Source organism: Hyla sarda, chromosome 8 (assembly GCF_029499605.1).
Source record: "Hyla sarda isolate aHylSar1 chromosome 8, aHylSar1.hap1, whole genome shotgun sequence".
In the NCBI taxonomy this organism is placed as follows: domain Eukaryota; kingdom Metazoa; phylum Chordata; class Amphibia; order Anura; family Hylidae; genus Hyla; species Hyla sarda.
Genome location: NC_079196.1, coordinates 230,841,463 through 230,865,452, shown reverse-complemented (window position 1 = coordinate 230,865,452; position 23,990 = coordinate 230,841,463). Strand labels below are relative to the sequence as shown.

At 41.6% G+C, this 23,990-nt stretch overlaps 1 protein-coding gene across 4 annotated transcripts in view; it reads right to left on the bottom strand.

Moving 5' to 3' along the window:
• Positions 1-23,990, bottom strand: part of LOC130284955 (RING finger protein 112-like) — a 228,822-nt gene that overhangs the window by 139,868 nt on the left and 64,964 nt on the right. For 3 of the 4 annotated variants that reach the window (XM_056535938.1, XM_056535940.1, XM_056535941.1), the window contains 4 exons: positions 18,504-18,593; positions 8,921-9,044; positions 6,365-6,495; positions 5,005-5,058 (listed from right to left, as the gene is read on the bottom strand). In XM_056535938.1, the coding sequence (XP_056391913.1) occupies positions 5,005-5,058; positions 6,365-6,495; positions 8,921-9,044; positions 18,504-18,593 (399 nt within the window). The remainder of the gene's footprint in view (positions 1-5,004; positions 5,059-6,364; positions 6,496-8,920; positions 9,045-18,503; positions 18,594-23,990) is intronic. The other variant, XM_056535939.1, reaches the window with a different exon arrangement.

Here is a 23,990-nt window from a genome sequence, read left to right as displayed (position 1 = left end):
CAGTAGCTGGAGTTTGTAAGGGTGCCATTTGTGAGTAGCTACTATCCGCCGAAGGGATGTTCGACTAATGCCACTCTCCAGTGACATGCGGCGAATGCTACGCTGTGGGCTCTTGCTGAATGAAGCTAGGACCGCCACGGATGTTTCTTCATTAGTGACAGATTTCATGTGTCCATATCTTGGCAAATCCAACACTGAACCAGTTTCATGAAACTTAGCAAGCAGTTTGCTAACTGTAGCATGGGAGATGGGTGATCTCGTAGGGTGTCTTGCATTGAAATCTGCTGCAATGACCCGTTTACTGCGCTCACCAGACATCAACACAATTTCTATCCGCTCCTCACATGTTAACCTCGACGACATGTCAATGGCTGTAAACAAAGAAAAACTTGTAAATAACTCATGAAAGAATAAAGTTACGTTAAAACCAAGCACATCATTTGTTTTTCTTGTGAAATTCTCAATAAGTTTGATGTGTCACATGACCCTCTTCCTATTGAAAAAACTAAAGTTGGATTCAAAATGTCCGACTTCAAAATGGCCGCCATGATCACCACCCATCTTGAAAAGTTTCCCCCCTCACATATACTAATGTGCCACAAACAGGAAGTTACTATCACCAACCATTCCCATTTTATTAAGGTGTATCCATAGAAATGGCGCACTGTATAGAGTATATAGGGTGTATATAAGGTGTATCCATAGAAATGGCGCACTGTATAGAGTATATAGGGTGTATATAAGGTGTATCCATAGAAATGGCCCACTGTATAGAGTATATAGGGTGCATATAAGGTGTATCCATAGAAATGGTGCACTGTATAGAGTATATAGGGTGTATATAAGGTGTATCCATAGAAATGGCGCACTGTATAGAGTATTTAGGGTGTATATAAGGTGTATCCATAGAAATGGCCCACTGTATAGAGTATATAGGGTGCATATTAGGTGTATCCATAGAAATGGTGCACTGTATAGAGTATATAGGGTGTATATAAGGTGTATCCATAGAAATGGCGCACTGTATAGAGTATATAGGGTGTATATAAGGTGTATACATAGAAATGGTGCACTGTATAGAGTATATAGGGTGTATATAAGGTGTATACATAGAAATGGCGCACTGTATAGAGTATATAGGGTGTATATAAGGTGTATCCATAGAAATGGCGCACTGTATAGAGTATATAGGGTGTATATAAGGTGTATCCATAGAAATGGCGCACTGTATAGAGTATATAGGGTGTATATAAGGTGTATCCATAGAAATGGCGCACTGTATAGAGTATATAGGGTGTATATAAGATGTATCCATAGAAATGGCGCATTGTATAGAGTATATAGGGTGTATATAAGGTGTATCCATAGAAATGGCGCACTGTATAGAGTATATAGGGTGTATATAAGGTGTATCCATAGAAATGGCGCACTGTATAGAGTATATAGGGTGTACATAAGGTGTATCCATAGAAATGGCGCACTGTATAGAGTATATAGGGTGTATATAAGGTGTATCCATAGAAATGGCCCACTGTATAGAGTATATAGGGTGTATATAAGGTGTATCCATAGAAATGGCGCACTGTATAGAGTATATAGGGTGTATATAAGGTGTATCCATAGAAATGGCGCACTGTATAGAGTATATAGGGTGTATATAAGGTGTATCCATAGAAATGGTGCACTGTGTAGAGTGTATAGGGTGTATATAAGGTGTATCCATAGAAATGGCGCACTATATAGAGTATATAGGGTGTATATAAGGTGTATCCATAGAAATGGTGCACTGTATAGAGTATATAGGGTGTATATAAGGTGTATCCATAGAAATGGCGCACTGTATAGAGTATATAGGGTGTATATAAGGTGTATACATAGAAATGGTGCACTGTATAGAGTATATAGGATGTATATAAGGTGTATCCATAGAAATGGCGCACTGTATAGAGTATATAGGGTGTATATAAGGTGTATCCATAGAAATGGCGCACTGTATAGAGTATATAGGGTGTATATAAGGTGTATCCATAGAAATGGCGCACTGTATAGAGTATATAGGGTGTATATAAGGTGTATCCATAGAAATGGCGCACTGTATAGAGTATATAGGGTGTATATAAGGTGTATCCATAGAAATGGCGCACTGTATAGAGTATATAGGGTGTATATAAGGTGTATCCATAGAAATGGCCCACCCTGTAGATCACAATGCAAAAAATTACCTTATCCGGGAAAAAATAAAGTTATAGAGGGTCAGAATAGGGCAATTTTAAATTTTCTTACTTTGTTGAAAAATGTTTTAGCTTTTTTAGTAGAATAATAGAAAGTATGTAAATATCGATATTGTTTTAATCAAATTGACTCACAATAAAGTGCAAAATGTAAAATGCACCGCATACAAACTTCCCTAAATAAGCAAAATTGCAATTTTCTTTTCAATTCCACACCAGAAATGATATTTGTTTGATTGCATTGCACATTTTATGTAAAAGTGAAATTAAGTGTCATTACAAAGTACAATTGGTCTGTTGGATGGAATAATAAAACAGTTATGGCTCTCAGATGGTGAAGAGAAAAAAACTGAAATCTAAATATCCTGTGTCCTCAAGTTCAAATTAGGCTGTGTCCTTAACCCCTTAAGGACCCGGGGTGTTTCCGTTTTTGCATTTTCGTTTTTTCCTCCTTACCATCATAACTCTTTCAATTTTGTACCTAAAAATCCATATGGTGGCTTATTTTTTTCGGTATAAATAGCACCTTATCATTATTCTGTAGGTCCATACGGTTACAATGATACCCTACTTATATAGGTTGGATATTGTCGCACTTCTGGAAAAAATCATAACTACATGCAGGAAAATTTATACGTTTAAAATTATCATTTTCTGACCCCTATAACTTTTTTATTTTTCCACGTATGGGGCGGTATGAAGGCTCATTTTTTGCACCATGTTCTGAAGTTTTTATAGGTACCATATTTGCATTGATAGGACTTATTGATCGCTTTTTATTCATTATATATTAATTATATATTTTTATAACTAGGACATTTCCACATGCGGCGATATCACATATGTTTATTTTTATTTACAAAGTTTTTTTTTTTTTTTATGGGAAAAGGGGGGTGATTCAAACATTTATTAGGGGAGGGGTTAAATGATCTTTATTCCCCATAGGGGACTATAACACTGTACACACTGATCTATTATACTGATCATTGTTATCCCATAGGAGACTATAACACTGCACACACTGATTTTTTATACTGATCATTGTTATCCCATAGGAGACTATAACACTGCACACACTGATCTCTTATACTGATCATTGTTATCCCATAGGAGACTATAACACTGCACACACTGATCTCTTATACTGTGCATTGTTATCCCATAGGAGACTATAACACTGCACACACTGATCTCTTATACTGATCATTGTTATCCCATAGGAGACTATAACACTGCACACACTGATCTCTTATACTGATCATTCTTATCCCATAGGGACCTATAACACTGCACACACTGATCTCTTATACTGATCGTTATTATCCCATAGGAGACTATAACACTGCACACACTGATCTCTTATACTGATCATTGTTATCCCATAGGGGGCTATAACACTGCACACACTGATCTCTTATACTGATCATTGTTATCACATAGGAGACTGTAACACTGCACACACTGATCTCTTACACTGATCATTGTTATCCCATAGGGGGCTATAACACTGCACACACTGATCTTTTACATTGATCACTGGTTTCTCATAAGAAACCAGTGATCGATGATTCTGCCACTTGACCGCTCATACCTGGATCTCAGGCACTGAGAAGTCATTCAGCAATCAGACAGCGAGGAGGCAGGTAGGGATCCTCCGGCTGTCTTGTAAGCTGTCCGGGATGCCGCGATTTCATCGCGGACACCCCGAACAGCTCCCTGAGCTAACCGGCATGGTTTTACTTTCACTTTAGATGCAGCGTTCAACTTTGAACGCTGCGTCTAAAGGGTTAATAGCGCGCAGCACCGTGATCAGTGCTGTTCGCTATTAGCCACGGGTCCTGGCCAGTGTTAGAGGCCGGGCCTGACCCGCAATTATGCGGGGCCACGCCGTGGCCCTGAGTTATAGAGCGGGAGCGTACCCATGATGTACCGGTATGTCATGGGTCCTTAAGGGTCCTTAACCCTTTAAGGACCAGGTCATTTTACACCTTAGGACCAGAGCGTTTTTTGAACATCTGACCACTGTCACTTTAAACTTTAATAACTCTGGGATGCTTTTACCTAACATTCTGATTCCGAGATTGTTTTTTCGTGACATATTCTACTTTATGTTATTGGCAAAATTTTGTCGATACTTGCATCATTTCTTAGTGAAAAATTTCAAAATTTGATGAAAAAATTGAAAATTTAGCATTTTTCTAAATTCGAAGCTCTCTTCTTGTAAACATATGTTTGCTATGGGGATTTTCTCCTGCTCTGGACAGTTCCTAAAGTGAACAGAGGTGTCAGCAGAGAGCACTGTGCTCGGGATGTCAGCAGAGAGCTCTGTGTTTCAAAAAGAAAATAATTTCCTCTGTAGTATTCAGCAGCTAATAAGTACTGGAAGGATTAAGATTTTTTAATAGAAGTAATTTACAAATCTGTTTAACTTTCTGGCACCAGTTGATTTAAAAAATAAAGTTTTCCACTGGAGTGCCCCTTTAAGTCGCTAAAAGGGCTAATCCTATCAGCCATGTCCTACATCACACAGCGGACACTGGACAGTATAATAAGGTCCTCACCCATCTGAAGGAGGAGCTAAACCGTCAGATGGAGTACAGAGCACTGTATCTCCTGAACGGCCCCCCTAACCTTGCCTGTCTATTCATTAACCTGAATCAATTTTTTAAGAGACCACGGGTCCCCTTTAAAGTGTGTGAATAGAATAGATTTTGTATTTTGTGGACTTCAACATCAGGAATCCTATGTTGTTCATCACTTATCACTTCCTTACCTGTTTCGGGGAGCCAAAGTTGAACTCATTCATCCGTAGGAAATTTACAAATTTCTGAAAAATACATAGATATTGAGGTTAAAGGTTTACTCCCATCCCCAGCGTCTGGAATATTGAATTCCGAACGCTGGGTGGGGGCTTCTGTAGTCACGCCCGCCTCCTCGAGACGTCACACCTGCCCCATTAATGAAAGTCTATGGAAAGGGGGTGTGACAGCCATCGCGCCTCCTTCCTATAGGCTTTCATTAAGGGGGCAGGTGTGACATCACGAGGAGGCGGGCGTGACTACAGAAGCCCGCACCTAGCATTCGGAACTCAATGTTCCGGATGCTGGGGACCGGAGTAAGCCTTTAAAGGGGTACTCCCATGGAAAACTTTTTTTTTTTAATCAACTGGTGCCAGAAAGTTAAACAGATTTGTAAATGACTTCTATTAAAAAATCTTAATCCTTCCAGTACTTATTAGCTGCTGGATACTACAGAAGAAATTATTTTCTTTTTGGAACACAGAGCTCTCTGCTGACATCATGACCACTGTGCTCTCTGCTGACACCTCTGTCCATTTTAGGAACTGTCCAGAGCAGCATGTGTTTGCTATGGGGATTTTGGACAGTTCCTAAATTGGACAGAGATGTCAGCAGAGAGCACTGTGCTCATGATGTCAGCAGAGAGCTCTGTGTTCCAAAAAGAAAATAATTTCTTCTGTAGTATCCAGCAGCTAATAAGTACTGGAAGGATTAAGATTTTTTAATAGAAGTAATTTACAAATCTGTTTAACTTTCTGGCATCAGTTTATTTATATATATATATATATATATATATATATATATATATATATATATATATATATATAAAAGTTTTCCTCAGGAGTACCCCTTTTAAATATAAATACTCAATGACAGTTTTTCTTAAGAAACTTAGAAGATTTATGACAGAAAAAGATCACCTGGTCCATCTAATCCGCCCCTATATTATTTCCTTTCTATTCTTATCTTAAGATAGATAAATATTGATCCCAGGTTTACAGTCACTTCCTATGGATTTACTAAACACATCTGCATCCAAGCATTTACTGCCAATTAATGTGTAAAACAAATAAATAAATACATAAAACATACAAATATGCATAATACTTTCTGACATCTCCTGGGACGTAGATGCTAATAAAATAGTTATGTAACCTAAACTCCTATTCTAGTCCTATCTGTGCCCCTATTTTGGTCTGTCTTGTGCTTCTCCCCAGGAACACATTTCCCAGAATAATAGAAATGAATAGGAATCCTCTACACAATCTCTTTAGGGTTTGTTGGTAAATTGGTTTTCTATCAGTTTAGATCATTTTCCCACAATTCCATACAGACCTCCAGATACTGTATCAGATCTCCACATTTAATGTAATTTCCTCTGGTATCAGTTTTTGGATGGTTCCAAATTGTGGTCAACAGCTCAGAGATGTATGTAGTGAAGTGATTCCTGAAAATCTCATCCATTACTAGACAACAAGAGAATACAAAGATGAATGGTCTCCGTGAAGGTCATTTTTATCAATTTTTTTTTTTTTTGTTGCTCTATGATAGCTTTATTAAAAGTGACAGAAAACCAGTGCACTGTCTGATTAATCAGTTGTTTGAGTTGATTTTTAACACAATTTGAATTGGTGGGTAAGACTTGTTACTTTCTAGAGGACTGCTGCTGAAACGGTGAAGGAGAGGGAGGAGTTAGAGGAGTAGAAGAAGTTGATGATGGTGACAACACCAAAAACTGTTTACTTCTAGTGAATGCAGCCTGGCTAGGAGCATGATGACAAAGGAGAAGACAAACATCTTCTTTACAATCCACTTAAACATGTGAACAGATGATTTGGTGATCTACAATGGCCACAGTTTATTCCCCTTTTAACTTTTCCCAATCATCCAGGATACTTGGGGTTGATCTTGAGCATTCTAGTTGTACTTCTCCCTTTTTTCCCATATATTCTTAGATTCATACTACAATGAACTGAAATCCCTCTAGATTCATATTTTAGACCTTCTACATACCCCAGGGCCTTATCATTGCATAGTACCATATCGATACGAGAAGCCGCCTCATATGAGCTACTTATACATGAGAACATTTTCTTATCACCATACAATTCCCTCCATGCGTCCCTCCACCCAGCTTCCTCAATAAATTTCCCCAGGGGATGACCACTTTTTGCCAGAGTTATAGAACACTTTGGCCCTGATTTACTAAGAGTGTTGTGTAGGTTTCTTTGTGAGTTTTAATTCCCTACAATCCCCTCCCCCCCCACAGTATTTACTAAGGTTTCCCTACATTTTCCACTTTCCCTACACTTTGCTTTTCTTACACCCGCTCTAATCTGTGGGGTTTTCCTCAGCTCCAATCCACCACATTTTCTGTGGAAACCTTAGTAAATATGTTGTTTTTTTGTGAAAATGTCAGTAACACGCCCCTTTTTTAATGGCCATGCCCCCTTTTCTTGATGGTTACATCCCTTTTTTCATGTTTTCACAAGAGTTGGTCGGGTTGACAAAACATGTCGGGTTTACAATAGTAAATCAAGGCAAATATTGGGATCTGGGATCTATTAGGTTAAGGTTAAGCCTGGTTCTGCAATCTAGTAATCTGTCAGCTTTATTATAATATATATTATAATAGTACAATACATTCTAAATAACTATTCGGGTTGGGTCACAAGTAGCGTATATGTTTAATATTTGATGCTGCATTTACAGTGGTCCCTCAACATACGATGGTAATCCGTTCCAAATGGACCATCGTTTGTTGAAACCATCGTATGTTGAGGGATCCGTGGAATGTAAAGTATAGGACAGTGGTCTACAACCTGCGGACCTCCAGATGTTGCAAAACTACAACACCCAGCATGCCCGGACCGTCACCGCTCGTCACCGCTGCCCGGGATGTCGCCGTCCATCGCTGTAGCCGTGTCCCCAAGGTGTCCACGACGCTCCGGCAAGGCCTCTGCTTCCCCTGCATCCTCGCTCTCCGTCGCATCACTATGCACGCTGCTCCTATTGGATGACGGGACAGCGTGCGCAGCAACGTGATGACAACGAGGGAGAGCGCCGACGATGCAGAGGATCCCGAAGGGGACACGCCAGAGCCCCGAGGACAGGTAAGTGATCGTCAGCGGACCACACGGGGCATCGTAGGTCGGGGGGTCACTGTATATATATATGGTATGTCGGGGCCATCGTAGGTCGGGGGGTCACTGTATATATATGGTATGTCGGGGCCATCGTAGGTCGGGGGGTCACTGTATATATATGGTATGTCGGGGCCATCGTAGGTGGGGGGGTCACTGTATATATATATGGTATGTCGGGGCCATCGTAGGTCGGGGGGGTCACTGTATATATATGGTATGTTGGGGCCATCGTAGGTCGGGGGTCACTGTATATATATATGGTATGTCGGGGCCATCGTATGTCGGGGGGTCACTGTATATATATGGTATGTCGGGGCCATCGTAGGTCGGGGGGGTCACTGTATATATATGGTATGTCGGGGCCATCGTAGGTCGGGGGGGTCACTGTATATATATGGTATGTCGGGGCCATCGTAGGTCGGGGGTCACTGTATATATATGGTATGTCGGGGCCATCGTAGGTCGGGGGGTCACTGTATTCTGTGCTAGCATAGTCTATAGGAGTAACAATGAACACCCATTAACTTTGCTGGCACTGAAATATGCAGCATCAAATACTAATTGTCATGTGTGCAGCGTATACACTATATGTGACCTTACCCTAAGAATATATGTAAATGGTGGATTGTGATAGCCATCAAAGATTTAGGTCCTTCTGTCTTGAAAATAAATTTGTGAGTATCTGCCTAAAACAAATGTATAGATACAGGAGCATAAAATACATATACAAAACTTTCTTAATAACCTTTGAGATTTCCCTCTTCTGATTGGAGAAATTTATTTCCAGGATGAGGTAAGAGGAAGGATCTGACAGATGAAGTCTGAAGAACCTGAATAATTTTGTCACGTTGGGTACTCTTCATTAGTTTCTGAAAAACACACACACACACACAAAAAGAGATTAAAGGGGTACTCCGGTGCAAAACAATTTTTTCAAATCAACTGGTGCCAGAAAGTTAAAGGGGTACCCCGCTGAAAAACTTTTTTTTTCTTTTTTTAAATCAATTGATGTTAGAAAGTTAAACAGATTTCTAAATTACTTCTATTTAAAAATCTTAACCCTTCCTGTACTTATCAGCTGCTGTATGCTCCACAGGAAGTTGTTTAGTTATTTTCTGTTTGACCACAGTGCTCTCTGCTGACACCTCTGTCCATGTCAGGAACTGTCCAGAGCAGAAGAGGTTTGCTATGGGGATTTTCTCCTCCACTGGACAGTTCCTGACATGGGCAGAGGGGTCAGCAGAGAGCACTGTGGTCAGACAGAAAGGAAATTTAAAAACAAAATAACTTCCTGTGTAACATACAGCAGCTGATAAGTACTGGAAGGGTTAAGATTTTTAAATAGTAGTAATTTACAATTCTCTTTAACTTTCTGTCAACAGTTGATTTAAAAAAAAGAGTTTCCAGTGAAGTCTTGTAAATTACTTCTATTAAGAAATCTTAACACTTCCAGTATTTATCAGCTGCTGTATGCTCCACAGGAAGTTGAGATGTTCTTTCCAGTCTGGCCACAGTGCTCTCTGCTGACATCTCTGTCTATGTCAGGAATTGTCCAGAGTAGGAGGAAATCCCCATAGCAAACATCTCCTGCTCTGGACGGTTCCTGACATGAACAGATGTGGCAGCAGAGAGCACTGTGATCAGGCTGGAAAGAACTTCACAACCTGTGGAGCATACAGCAGCTAGAAGGAAGGAATTAGATTTTTATATAGAAGTAATTTACAAATATGTTTAACTTTCTGGTACCAGCTGATTTGAAAAAATAAACAATCCTACTGGAGTAAAAAACTCCCTTGAACGTGAAATATACATAAAGCATATATTCAAAACTAAAAAAAAGTGAAGTTAGAGGATAATTATTAGTTATATTCAGAATTAAAATGTCTTAAGGAGGCCTCTGATTGGCTTCAACTTTTTTCTCCAAGAGGACAGTGACCCCCATAGAGTCAATGTTATTAAAATGTTTCTTCAGTATGAAGAAGAAAAAGGATTCTTGAAGGTGATAGGTCCAAACAGAGCCATCATTTTACATCATCCAGTATGTCTGGGATTGCATTGATCTTAGCGGCGACAGCCACAGAAGATCTGAGCTTAGTTCTCCTCCATCTACAGAACATCTGGGCTTAGTTCTCCTACATCTACAGAAGATCTGGGCTTAGTTCTCCTACATCTACAGAAGATCTGAGCTTAGTTCTCTACATCTACAGAAGATCTGAGCTTAGTTCTCCTCCATCTACAGAAGATCTGAGCTTAGTTCTCTACATCTACAGAAGATCTGAGCTTAGTTCTCCTACATCTACAGAAGATCTGGGCTTAGTTCTCTACATCTACAGAAGATCTGAGCTTAGTTCTCCTCCATCTACAGAAGATCTGGGCTTAGTTCTCTACATCTACAGAAGATCTGAGCTTAGTTCTTCTACATCTACAGAAGATCTGAGCTTAGTTCTCCTACATCTACAGAAGATCTGAGCTTAGTTCTCCTACATCTACAGAAGATCTGAGCTTAGTTCTCCTACATCTACAGAAGATCTGGGCTTAGTTCTCTACATCTACAGAAGATCTGAGCTTAGTTCTCCTCCATCTACAGAAGATCTGAGCTTAATTCTCTACATCTACAGAAGATCTGAGCTTAGTTCTCTACATCTACAGAAGATCTGAGCTTAGTTCTCTACATCTACAGAAGATCTGAGCTTAGTTCTCTACATCTACAGAAGATCTGAGCTTAGTTCTCTACATCTACAGAAGATCTGAGCTTAGTTCTCTACATCTACAGAAGATCTGAGCTTAGTTCTCTACATCTACAGAAGATCTGAGCTTAGTTCTCTACATCTACAGAAGATCTGAGCTTAGTTCTCCTCCATCTACAGAAGATCTGAGCTTAATTCTCTACATCTACAGAAGATCTGAGCTTAGTTCTCTACATCTACAGAAGATCTGAGCTTAGTTCTCTACATCTACAGAAGATCTGAGCTTAGTTCTCCTACATCTACAGAAGATCTGAGCTTAGTTCTCTACATCTACAGAAGATCTGAGCTTAGTTCTCCTACATCTACAGAAGATCTGAGCTTAGTTCTCCTCCATCTACAGAAGATCTGGGCTTAGTTCTCCTACATCTACAGAAGATCTGAGCTTAGTTCTCTACATCTACAGAAGATCTGAGCTTAGTTCTCTTACATCTACAGAAGATCTGAGCTTAGTTCTCCTCCATCTACAGAAGATCTGGGCTTAGTTCTCTACATCTACAGAAGATCTGAGCTTAGTTCTCCTACATCTACAGAAGATCTGAGCTTAGTTCTCTACATCTACAGAAGATCTGAGCTTAGTTCTCCTACATCTACAGAAGATCTGAGCTTAGTTCTCCTCCATCTACAGAAGATCTGGGCTTAGTTCTCCTACATCTACAGAAGATCTGAGCTTAGTTCTCCTACATCTACAGAAGATCTGAGCTTAGTTCTCTACATCTACAGAAGATCTGAGCTTAGTTCTCCTACATCTACAGAAGATCTGAGCTTAGTTCTCCTCCATCTACAGAAGATCTGGGCTTAGTTCTCCTACATCTACAGAAGATCTGAGCTTAGTTCTCTACATCTACAGAAGATCTGAGCTTAGTTCTCCTCCATCTACAGAAGATCTGGGCTTAGTTCTCTACATCTACAGAAGATCTGAGCTTAGTTCTCCTACATCTACAGAAGATCTGAGCTTAGTTCTCTACATCTACAGAAGATCTGAGCTTAGTTCTCTTACATCTACAGAAGATCTGAGCTTAGTTCTCTACATCTACAGAAGATCTGGGCTTAGTTCTCTACAACTACAGAAGATCTGAGCTTAGTTCTCTACATCTACAGAAGATCTGAGCTTAGTTATCTTACATCTACAGAAGATCTGAGCTTAGTTCTCTACATCTACAGAAGATCTGGGCTTAGTACTCTTACATCTACAGAAGATCTGAGCTTAGTTCTCTACATCTACAGAAGATCTGGGCTTAGTTCTCTACATCTACAGAAGATCTGAGCTTAGTTCTCCTACATCTACAGAAGATCTGAGCTTAGTTCTCTACATCTACAGAAGATCTGAGCTTAGTTCTCTTACATCTACAGAAGATCTGAGCTTAGTTCTCTACATCTACAGAAGATCTGGGCTTAGTTCTCTTACATCTACAGAAGATCTGAGCTTAGTTCTCTACATCTACAGAAGATCTGGGCTTAGTTCTCCTACATCTACAGAAGATCTGGGCTTAGTTCTCTACATCTACAGAAGATCTGGGCTTAGTTCTCCTACATCTACAGAAGATCTGAGCTTAGTTCTCCTACATCTACAGAAGATCTGAGCTTAGTTCTCCTCCATCTACAGAAGATCTGGGCTTAGTTCTCCTACATCTACAGAAGATCTGAGCTTAGTTCTCTACATCTACAGAAGATCTGAGCTTAGTTCTCTTACATCTACAGAAGATCTGAGCTTAGTTCTCCTCCATCTACAGAAGATCTGGGCTTAGTTCTCTACATCTACAGAAGATCTGAGCTTAGTTCTCCTACATCTACAGAAGATCTGAGCTTAGTTCTCTACATCTACAGAAGATCTGAGCTTAGTTCTCCTACATCTACAGAAGATCTGAGCTTAGTTCTCCTCCATCTAGAGAAGATCTGGGCATAGTTCTCCTACATCTACAGAAGATCTGAGCTTAGTTCTCCTACATCTACAGAAGATCTGAGCTTAGTTCTCTACATCTACAGAAGATCTGAGCTTAGTTCTCCTACATCTACAGAAGATCTGAGCTTAGTTCTCCTCCATCTACAGAAGATCTGGGCTTAGTTCTCCTACATCTACAGAAGATCTGAGCTTAGTTCTCTACATCTACAGAAGATCTGAGCTTAGTTCTCCTCCATCTACAGAAGATCTGGGCTTAGTTCTCTACATCTACAGAAGATCTGAGCTTAGTTCTCCTACATCTACAGAAGATCTGAGCTTAGTTCTCTACATCTACAGAAGATCTGAGCTTAGTTCTCTTACATCTACAGAAGATCTGAGCTTAGTTCTCTACATCTACAGAAGATCTGGGCTTAGTTCTCTACATCTACAGAAGATCTGAGCTTAGTTCTCTACATCTACAGAAGATCTGAGCTTAGTTATCTTACATCTACAGAAGATCTGAGCTTAGTTCTCTACATCTACAGAAGATCTGGGCTTAGTTCTCTTACATCTACAGAAGATCTGAGCTTAGTTCTCTACATCTACAGAAGATCTGGGCTTAGTTCTCTACATCTACAGAAGATCTGAGCTTAGTTCTCCTACATCTACAGAAGATCTGAGCTTAGTTCTCTACATCTACAGAAGATCTGAGCTTAGTTCTCTTACATCTACAGAAGATCTGAGCTTAGTTCTCTACATCTACAGAAGATCTGGGCTTAGTTCTCTTACATCTACAGAAGATCTGAGCTTAGTTCTCTACATCTACAGAAGATCTGGGCTTAGTTCTCCTACATCTACAGAAGATCTGGGCTTAGTTCTCTACATCTACAGAAGATCTGGGCTTAGTTCTCCTACATCTACAGAAGATCTGAGCTTAGTTCTCTACATCTACAGAAGATCTGAGCTTAGTTCTCTACATCTACAGAAGATCTGGGCTTAGTTCTCCTACATCTACAAAAGATCTGAGCTTAGTTCTCTACATCTACAGAAGATCTGAGCTTAGTTCTCCTATCTCAACAGAAGATCGGAGCTTAGTTCTCCTACATCTACAGAAGATCTGAGCTTAGTTCTCTACATCTACAGAAGATCTGAGCTTGGTTCTCCTACATCTACAGAAGATCTGAGCTTAATTCTCCTACATCTACAGAAGATCTGAGATTAGTTCTCTACATCCACAGAAGATCTGAGCTTAGTTCTCTACATCTACAGAAGATCTGAGCTTAGTTCTCTTACATCTACAAAAGATCTGAGCTTAGTTCTCCTACATCTACAGAAGATCTGAGCTTAGTTCTCTACATCTACAGAAGATCTGAGCTTAGTTCTCCTACATCTACAGAAGATCTGAGCTTAGTTCTCCTACATCTACAGAAGATCTGAGCTTAATTCTCCTACATCTACAGAAGATCTGAGCTTAGTTCTCCTACATCTACAGAAGATCTGAGCTTAGTTCTCCTACATCTACAGAAGATCTGGGCTTAGTTCTCCTACATCTACAGAAGATCTGAGCTTAGTTCTCTACATCTACAGAAGATCTGAGCTTAGTTCTCCTACATCTACAGAAGATCTGAGCTTAGTTCTCTACATCTACAGAAGATCTGAGCTTAGTTCTCTTACATCTACAAAAGATCTGAGCTTAGTTCTCCTACATCTACAGAAGATCTGAGCTTAGTTCTCTACATCTACAGAAGATCTGAGCTTAGTTCTCCTACATCTACAGAAGATCTGAGCTTAGTTCTCCTACATCTACAGAAGATCTGGGCTTAGTTCTCCTATCTCCACAGAAGATCGGAGCTTAGTTCTCTACATCTACAGAAGATCTGAGCTTAGTTCTCCTACATCTACAGAAGATCTGAGCTTAGTTCTCTACATCTACAGAAGATCTGAGCTTAGTTCTCCTACATCTACAGAAGATCTGGGCTTAGTTCTCTACATCTACAGAAAATCTGAGCTTAGTTCTCTACATCTACAGAAGATCGGAGCTAAGTTCTCCTACATCTACAGAAGATCTGAGCTTAGTTCTCTACATCTACAGAAGATCTGAGCTTAGTTCTCTACATCCACAGAAGATCTGAGCTTAGTTCTCCTCCATCTACAGAAGATCTGAGCTTAGTTCTCCTACATCTACAGAAGATCTGGGCTTAGTTCTCCTACATCCACAGAAGATCTGGGCTTAGTTCTCCTACATCTACAGAAGATCGGAGCTTAGTTCTCTACATCTACAGAAGATCTGAGCTTAGTTCTCCTACATCTACAGAAGATCTGAGCTTAGTTCTCCTACATCCACAGAAGATCTGGGCTTAGTTCTCCTACATCCACAGAAGATCTGGGCTTAGTTCTCCTACATCTACAGAAGATCTGAGCTTAGTTCTCTACATCTCCAGAAGATCTGAGCTTAGTTCTCCTACATCTACAGAAGATCTGGGCTTAGTTCTCTACATCTACAGAAAATCTGAGCTTAGTTCTCTACATCTACAGAAGATCGGAGCTAAGTTCTCCTACATCTACAGAAGATCTGAGCTTAGTTCTCTACATCTACAGAAGATCTGAGCTTAGTTCTCTACATCCACAGAAGATCTGAGCTTAGTTCTCCTCCATCTACAGAAGATCTGAGCTTAGTTCTCCTACATCTACAGAAGATCTGGGCTTAGTTCTCCTACATCCACAGAAGATCTGGGCTTAGTTCTCCTACATCTACAGAAGATCGGAGCTTAGTTCTCTACATCTACAGAAGATCTGAGCTTAGTTCTCCTACATCTACAGAAGATCTGAGCTTAGTTCTCCTACATCCACAGAAGATCTGGGCTTAGTTCTCCTACATCCACAGAAGATCTGGGCTTAGTTCTCCTACATCTACAGAAGATCGGAGCTTAGTTCTCTACATCTACAGAAGATCTGAGCTTAGTTCTCCTACATCTACAGAAGATCTGAGCTTAGTTCTCCTACATCCACAGAAGATCTGGGCTTAGTTCTCCTACATCTACAGAAGATCGGAGCTTAGTTCTCCTACATCCACAGAAGATCTGAGCTTAGTTCTCTACATCTACAGAAGATTTGAGCTTAGTCCTCCTACATCTACAGAAGATCTGGGCTTAGTTCTCCTACATCTACAGAAGATCTGAGCTTAGTTCTCCTACATCCACAGAAGATCTGGGCTTAGTTCTCCTACATCCACAGAAGATCTGAGCTTAGTTCTCTACATCTACAGAAGATCTGGGCTTAGTTCTCTACATCCACAGAAGATCTGAGCTTAGTTCTCTACATCCACAGAATATCTGAGCTTAGTTCTCCAACATCTACAGAAGATCTGGGCTTAGTTCTCCTACATCTACAGAAGATCTGAGCTTAGTTCTCTACATCCACAGAAGATCTGGGCTTAGTTCTCCTACATCCACAGAAGATCTGAGCTTAGTTCTCCTACATCCACAGAAGATATGTGCTTAGTTCTCCTACATCCACAGAAGATCTGGGCTTAGTTCTCCTACATCCACAGAAGATCTGGGCTTAGTCTTCCCACATCTACAGAAGATCTGGGATTAGTTCTCTAAATCTACAGAAGATCTGGGCTTAGTTCTCCTACATCCACAGAATATCAGAGCTTAGTTCTCCTACAGAAGATCTGGGATTAGTTCTCTACATCTACAGAAGATCTGAGATTAGTTCTCCTACATTCACATAAGATCTGAGCTTAGTTCTCTACATCTACAGAAGATCTGAGCTTAGTTCTCCTACATTCACATAAGATCTGAGCTTAGTTCTCCTACATCCACAGAAGATCAGGGCTTAGTTCTCCTACAGAAGATCTGGGATTAGTTCTCTACATCCACAGAAGATCAGGGCTTAGTTCTCCTACATCTACAGAAGATCTGAGCTTAGTTCTCCTACATCCACAGAAGATCTGAGCTGGTGAGGGGACAGTCTCACCGGTGATGGAGTTCCAGGTGTCCCTGCAGTGTCCCCCGAAGGTTTATCTTGCCAGTCGTCATCATCATTGGGCAGTGAGGGAAGATTGCAGGCCCCTTCTTCATTCAATGACAACCGCTGCAGACGGTCGGCAAGATCGTGGAACAGTTGGGCTGCGACCGCCACAGCTTTCCTTTGTTCCAATGCCATCTTCGTGCGTTTGCTGCGTGGAATGCTGCTCTCCGCCATGTCTGTACCTTCCGGCTCTCCTCTGTGCAGACTGAATATGTCGCTGTGCGGGGTTCCCTTTATACTGGGTTTCGCCAAAATGGCTGCCGGCCGGAAGAACGTCATCGGTGCAGCCCTGATTTCCTGTCCCCCCGGAAACAACAACTGTGATTTTAAGTTCCCTTTCGGCTGTGACAGGCTGACTTGACAGCCACGCCCAGGGGCGGGTCTTGGCACAGCGCGGGCTTTCTTCGCGTGCTTTTCCGGCAGCAGGTTAACTCTTGCACTGCTGACCGGACCAGAGGATCGTAGCATACATTCATTCCATACTTTATACATTCCTGCAGCAATAACATTTTCACCTCCCACCTTACTTTTCGTGTGTGCTCTCTGCATGCGGCACCATACGCAATCTTCCGTACAATTATATGGTGCTCCGTAACACATTGGAACAGTCTTTTATATAGCGGGAGTACACTTTACTTGGTGGCAACAGCTGGAGGCACACACCCGTATCCTGTTCGTAAGATGCCAAAAAGCTATGTGATAGCCTGGGGGGTGTATGGTATGGGGAGTGCAGCTGTGCAGTAACTAAAGGGTGCTTGTTAACCCTTGCTATTCGTGACGCCAGGGGGTGGACTCCTCAATAAAGCTTTTCCTACCACCGTCCTTCCCAAGAGCGATAGGGAGGTAGATAAGGAGAATAGATTGTCCACAACTGTAGAGTTTCTGAAACAGCATTAATGTTTACTGAAGATTTTCTGCAAGCTTCAATATCACAACAGTCTCTGAGTATAACAACAGCTTTTCCTTGGAGATTGACAAACGTTGCGACTTTAGCATTAAGAGTCTTTTGATACTATGCGTTGCTCCACTGGATTTAGAGGTTAATTGTGGTCCAGTAGTCATGCAAGCATTAGCGGGGATTTAGATTTGAACTCACGGTTTTGGTTCCGCTGAGGGCGGCAGGTTTTTGAGGCCTAGCATGTCTTTGGAAGTTGTGTAGCACACAGTCTTGTTAGTTTGCCATCCACGAGAGCAGCAACCCAAGAGAGCGATAATTGGACGCAGCTCCCTTATATGGGCAGGGTCTGGACTAATGCAAATTGGTCCAAACTGATGTCAATCACCATTACAAAGATTTGTGGGTAACACGTGACCTAAGGACCTCCTAAGGTCCTACAACATACTATAGAGGTTACTAGCATGGTCACATGACCAAAGGTCCTATGACGCTTAACAGGGTAAGCACCATACATTACTATAGAATATACATATAATTATTAAATATTTACATTTATTATTATTAAAGATAAACTTTAGGAGGGGCTGTCCCACCTGAGGAACCCTACCTGAACATAGTTACTCTGACTTTGGGGAACTCTAGACTAGGTACTGTATGAAATACTGTACCGGGACACCACAAATGTCTCTTAATCCCATGACAGTGCTGGCAGCTTATCCACTTGTGTATTACACCATAAATACACTGCTGTAATATGGAGTCTTTTTACCTGTATTTCGTGGTCTAGATTTCTCCGTCCGGCTTCTCTTCCACAGTCCCCGGGATTATTCCAGTCTCGCACCAGAATGTCTAAGCTCTGCTACAAAAAACATCAGAAGAAAATGTAATAAAATAAATAATTAAAAGAACTGATATCAGATGAATCCCACTATATATATATACAGATTTATTTATATCACTGTCAATGAGATACATTTATATTATGTCACACGCAGGTGTGTAGAGCAGGTAACACTGATTTAAATGATACTTACCTGGACTATCTCTCTAACAATTCTGACAAATGCTACAGGGGCCATTGTTGGGTGTTTCCAGCTCTCTGCCTCATCAGCCGGTAAAAGGTTTTAAAATGCAATGCTCTGCAGGTCTGCTGGGAGAGAGTGTCCCTTAAGGTCCCTTTCACACTGTCGCTGTGCCCACTTGGCAAACGTTTGTCAGGCACTTTTTTTTTTTTTTTTGCGCCTTACCAGATGGGTCCCGACAGATCCATTTACAATTATGGGGTCTGTCAGGCGCCGATGTTTTCTGACGGGGGTAGAGGGAGGAAAAAATGTTGCATGATGTATTTTTTCACCCGCTATTCTCCCTGGGTTCACCGATAGATGTCACTCAGCTGCGTCATAAAGAGAGTGTGAATGAAGACGTACACCGGAGGATGTAGCTGGGAGAGGTAGCCACATACACGGGTGAGACACCCATATTACTGCTGGCACGTGTATAGCCTGGATGATACCAGACAGAAGAGACTGATCATTGCGACTCATATGCTAAATATGACCGCTGATCTCTAGTGATGGATAGGCTGCATTCTCAGTGATGTCACCGCTGATCTCTAGTGATGGATAGGCTGTATTCTCAGTGATGTCATCGCTGATCTCTAGTGATGGATAGGCTGTATTCTCAGTGATGTCACCGCTGATCTCTAGTGATGGATAGGCTGTATTCTCAGTGATGTCACCACTGATCTCTAGTGATGGATAGGCTGCATTCTCAGTGATGTCACTGCTGATCTCTAGTGATGGATAGGCTGTATTCTCAGTGATGTCATCGCTGATCTCTAGTGATGGATAGGCTGTATTCTCAGTGATGTCATCGCTGATCTCTAGTGATGGATAGGCTGTATTCTCAGTGATGTCACCGCTGATCTCTAGTGATGGATAGGCTGTATTCTCAGTGATGTCACCGCTGATCTCTAGTGATGGATAGGCTGTATTCTCAGTGATGTCACCGCTGATCTCTAGTGATGGATAAGATGTATTCTCAGTGATGTCACTGCTGATCTCTAGTGATGGATAGGCTGTATTCTCAGTGATGTCACCGCTGATCTCTAGTGATGGATAGGCTGTATTCTCAGTGATGTCACTGCTGATCTCTAGTGATGGATAGGCTGTATTCTCAGTGATGTCACCGCTGATCTCTAGTGATGGATAGGCTGTATTCTCAGTGATGTCACCACTGATCTCTAGTGATGGATAGGCTGTATTCTCAATGATGTCACTGCTGATCTCTAGTGATGGATAGGCTGTATTCTCAGTGATGTCACCGCTGATCTCTAGTGAATGGATAGGCTGTATTCTCAGTGATGTCACCGCTGATCTCTAGTGATGGATAGGATGTATTCTCAATGATGTCACCGCTGATCTCTAGTGATGGATAGGCTGTATTCTCAGTGATGTCACTGCTGATCTCTAGTGATGGATAGTCTGTATTCTCAGTGATGTCACCGCTGATCTCTAGTGATGGATAGGCTGTATTCTCAGTGATGTCACCGCTGATCTCTAGTGATGGATAGGCTGTATTCTCAGTGATGTCATCGCTGATCTCTAGTGATGGATAGGCTGTATTCTCAGTGATGTCACTGCTGATCTCTAGTGAATGGATAGGCTGTATTCTCAGTGATGTCACCGCTGATCTCTAGTGATGGATAGGCTGTATTCTCAGTGATGTCACCGCTGATCTCTAGTGATGGATAGGCTGTATTCTCAGTGATGTCACTGCTGATCTCTAGTGAATGGATAGGCTGTATTCTCAGTGATGTCACCGCTGATCTCTAGTGATGGATAGGCTGTATTCTCAGTGATGTCACCGCTGATCTCTAGTGATGGATAGGCTGTATTCTCAGTGATGTCACCGCTGATCTCTAGTGATAGATAGGCTGTATTCTCAGTGATGTCACTGCTGATCTCTAGTGATGGATAGGCTGTATTCTCAGTGATGTCACTGCTGATCTCTAGTGATAGATAGGCTGTATTCTCAGTGATGTCACCGCTGATCTCTAGTGATGGATAGGCTGTATTTTCAGTGATGTCACTGCTGATCTCTAGTGATGGATAGGCTGTATTCTCAGTGATGTCACTGCTGATCTCTAGTGATGGATAGGCTGTATTCTCAGTGATGTCACTGCTGATCTCTAGTGATGGATAAGATGTATTCTCAGTGATGTCACCGCTGATCTCTAGTGATGGATAGGCTGTATTCTCAGTGATGTCACCGCTCATCTCTAGTGATGGATAGGCTGTATTCTCAGTGATGTCACTGCTGATCTCTAGTGATGGATAGGCTGTATTCTCAGTGATGTCACCACTGATCTCTAGTGATGGATAGGCTGTATTCTCAATGATGTCACCGCTGATCTCTAGTGATGGATAGGCTGTATTCTCAGTGATGTCACCGCTGATCTCTAGTGATGGATAGGCTGTATTCTCAGTGATGTCACCACTGATCTCTAGTGATGGATAGGCTGTATTCTCAATGATGTCACCGCTGATCTCTAGTGATGGATAGGCTGTATTCTCAGTGATGTCACCGCTGATCTCTAGTGAATGGATAGGCTGTATTCTCAGTGATGTCACCGCTGATCTCTAGTGAATGGATAGGCTGTATTCTCAGTGATGTCACCGCTGATCTCTAGTGATGGATAGGATGTATTCTCAATAATGTCACCGCTGATCTCTAGTGATGGATAGGCTGTATTCTCAGTGATGTCACTGCTGATCTCTAGTGATGGATAGTCTGTATTCTCAGTGATGTCACCGCTGATCTCTAGTGATGGATAGGCTGTATTCTCAGTGATGTCACCGCTGATCTCTAGTGATGGATAGGCTGTATTCTCAGTGATGTCATCGCTGATCTCTAGTGATGGATAGGCTGTATTCTCAGTGATGTCACCGCTGATCTCTAGTGATGGATAGGCTGTATTCTCAGTGATGTCACCGCTGATCTCTAGTGATGGATAGGCTGTATTCTCAGTGATGTCACCGCTGATCTCTAGTGATGGATAGGCTGTATTCTCAGTGATGTCACCGCTGATCTCTAGTGATGGATAGGCTGTATTCTCAGTGATGTCACCGCTGATCTCTAGTGATAGATAGGCTGTATTCTCAGTGATGTCACTGCTGATCTCTAGTGATGGATAGGCTGTATTCTCAGTGATGTCACCGCTGATCTCTAGTGATAGATAGGCTGTATTCTCAGTGATGTCACCGCTGATCTCTAGTGATGGATAGGCTGTATTTTCAGTGATGTCACTGCTGATCTCTAGTGATGGATAGGCTGTATTCTCAGTGATGTCACTGCTGATCTCTAGTGATGGATAGGCTGTATTCTCAGTGATGTCACTGCTGATCTCTAGTGATGGATAAGCTGTATTCTCAGTGATGTCACCGCTGATCTCTAGTGATGGATAGGCTGTATTCTCAGTGATGTCACCGCTCATCTCTAGTGATGGATAGGCTGTATTCTCAGTGATGTCACTGCTGATCTCTAGTGATGGATAGGCTGTATTCTCAGTGATGTCACTGCTGATCTCTAGTGATGGATAGGCTGTATTCTCAGTGATGTCACCGCTGATCTCTAGTGATGGATAGGCTGTATTCTCAGTGATGTCACTGCTGATCTCTAGTGATGGATAGGCTGTATTCTCAGTGATGTCACTGCTGATCTCTAGTGATGGATAGGCTGTATTCTCAGTGATGTCACCGCTGATCTCTAGTGATGGATAGGCTGTATTCTCAGTGATGTCACTGCTGATCTCTAGTGATGGATAAGATGTATTCTCAGTGATGTCACCGCTGATCTCTAGTGATGGATAGGCTGTATTCTCAGTGATGTCACCGCTGATCTCTAGTGATGGATAGGCTGTATTTTCAGTGATGTCACTGCTGATCTCTAGTGATGGATAGGCTGTATTCTCAGTGATGTCACCGCTGATCTCTAGTGATGGATAGGCTGTATTCTCAGTGATGTCACCGCTGATCTCTAGTGATAGATAGGCTGTATTCTCAGTGATGTCACTGCTGATCTCTAGTGATGGATAAGATGTATTCTCAGTGATGTCACCGCTGATCTCTAGTGATGGATAGGCTGTATTCTAAGTGATGTCACCGCTGATCTCTAGTGATGGATAGGCTGTATTCTCAGTGATGTCACCGCTCATCTCTAGTGATGGATAGGCTGTATTCTCAGTGATGTCACTGCTGATCTCTAGTGATGGATAGGCTGTATTCTCAGTGATGTCACTGCTGATCTCTAGTGATGGATAAGCTGTATTCTCAGTGATGTCACCGCTGATCTCTAGTGATGGATAGGCTGTATTCTCAGTGATGTCACTGCTGATCTCTAGTGATGGATAGGCTGTATTCTCAGTGATGTCACTGCTGATCTCTAGTGATGGATAGGCTGTATTCTCAGTGATGTCACCGCTGATCTCTAGTGATGGATAGGCTGTATTCTCAGTGATGTCACTGCTGATCTCTAGTGATGGATAGGCTGTATTCTCAGTGATGTCACCGCTGATCTCTAGTGATAGATAGGCTGTATTCTCAGTGATGTCACCGCTGATCTCTAGTGATGGATAGGCTGTATTTTCAGTGATGTCACTGCTGATCTCTAGTGATGGATAGGCTGTATTCTCAGTGATGTCACCGCTGATCTCTAGTGATGGATAGGCTGTATACTCAGTGATGTCACCGCTGATCTCTAGTGATGGATAGGCTGTATTGTCAGTGATGTCACCGCTGATCTCTAGTGATGGATAGGCTGTATTCTCAGTGATGTCACCGCTGATCTCTAGTGATGGATAGGCTGTATTCTCAGTGATGTCACCGCTGATCTCTAGTGATGGATAGGCGGCACAAATATATTTCCCCTGTACCACACAGCAATTGGGTCTTTCTAAATTCAAATACCTGGACTGAATATCAATCCTAGTCATATCCTCCATACTGAATGTACTAGTGAAGGATATAATCATCTCCACTAATTGATAGATATAAGGATTCCAACTACAACAATATGAAGAAACACATGAAAAAATGAATTTTATGAATGCACATGATTAAGAATTGGTTAGGAAAAGTCCCACTGCAAGAACTGCACCTAGTTCGGGATAAAATTGCCTATATAATTTATCCACCTATATAATTTATCCACCTATATAATTTATCCACCTTGCACAATTATAGTTCTGCTCTCTTGT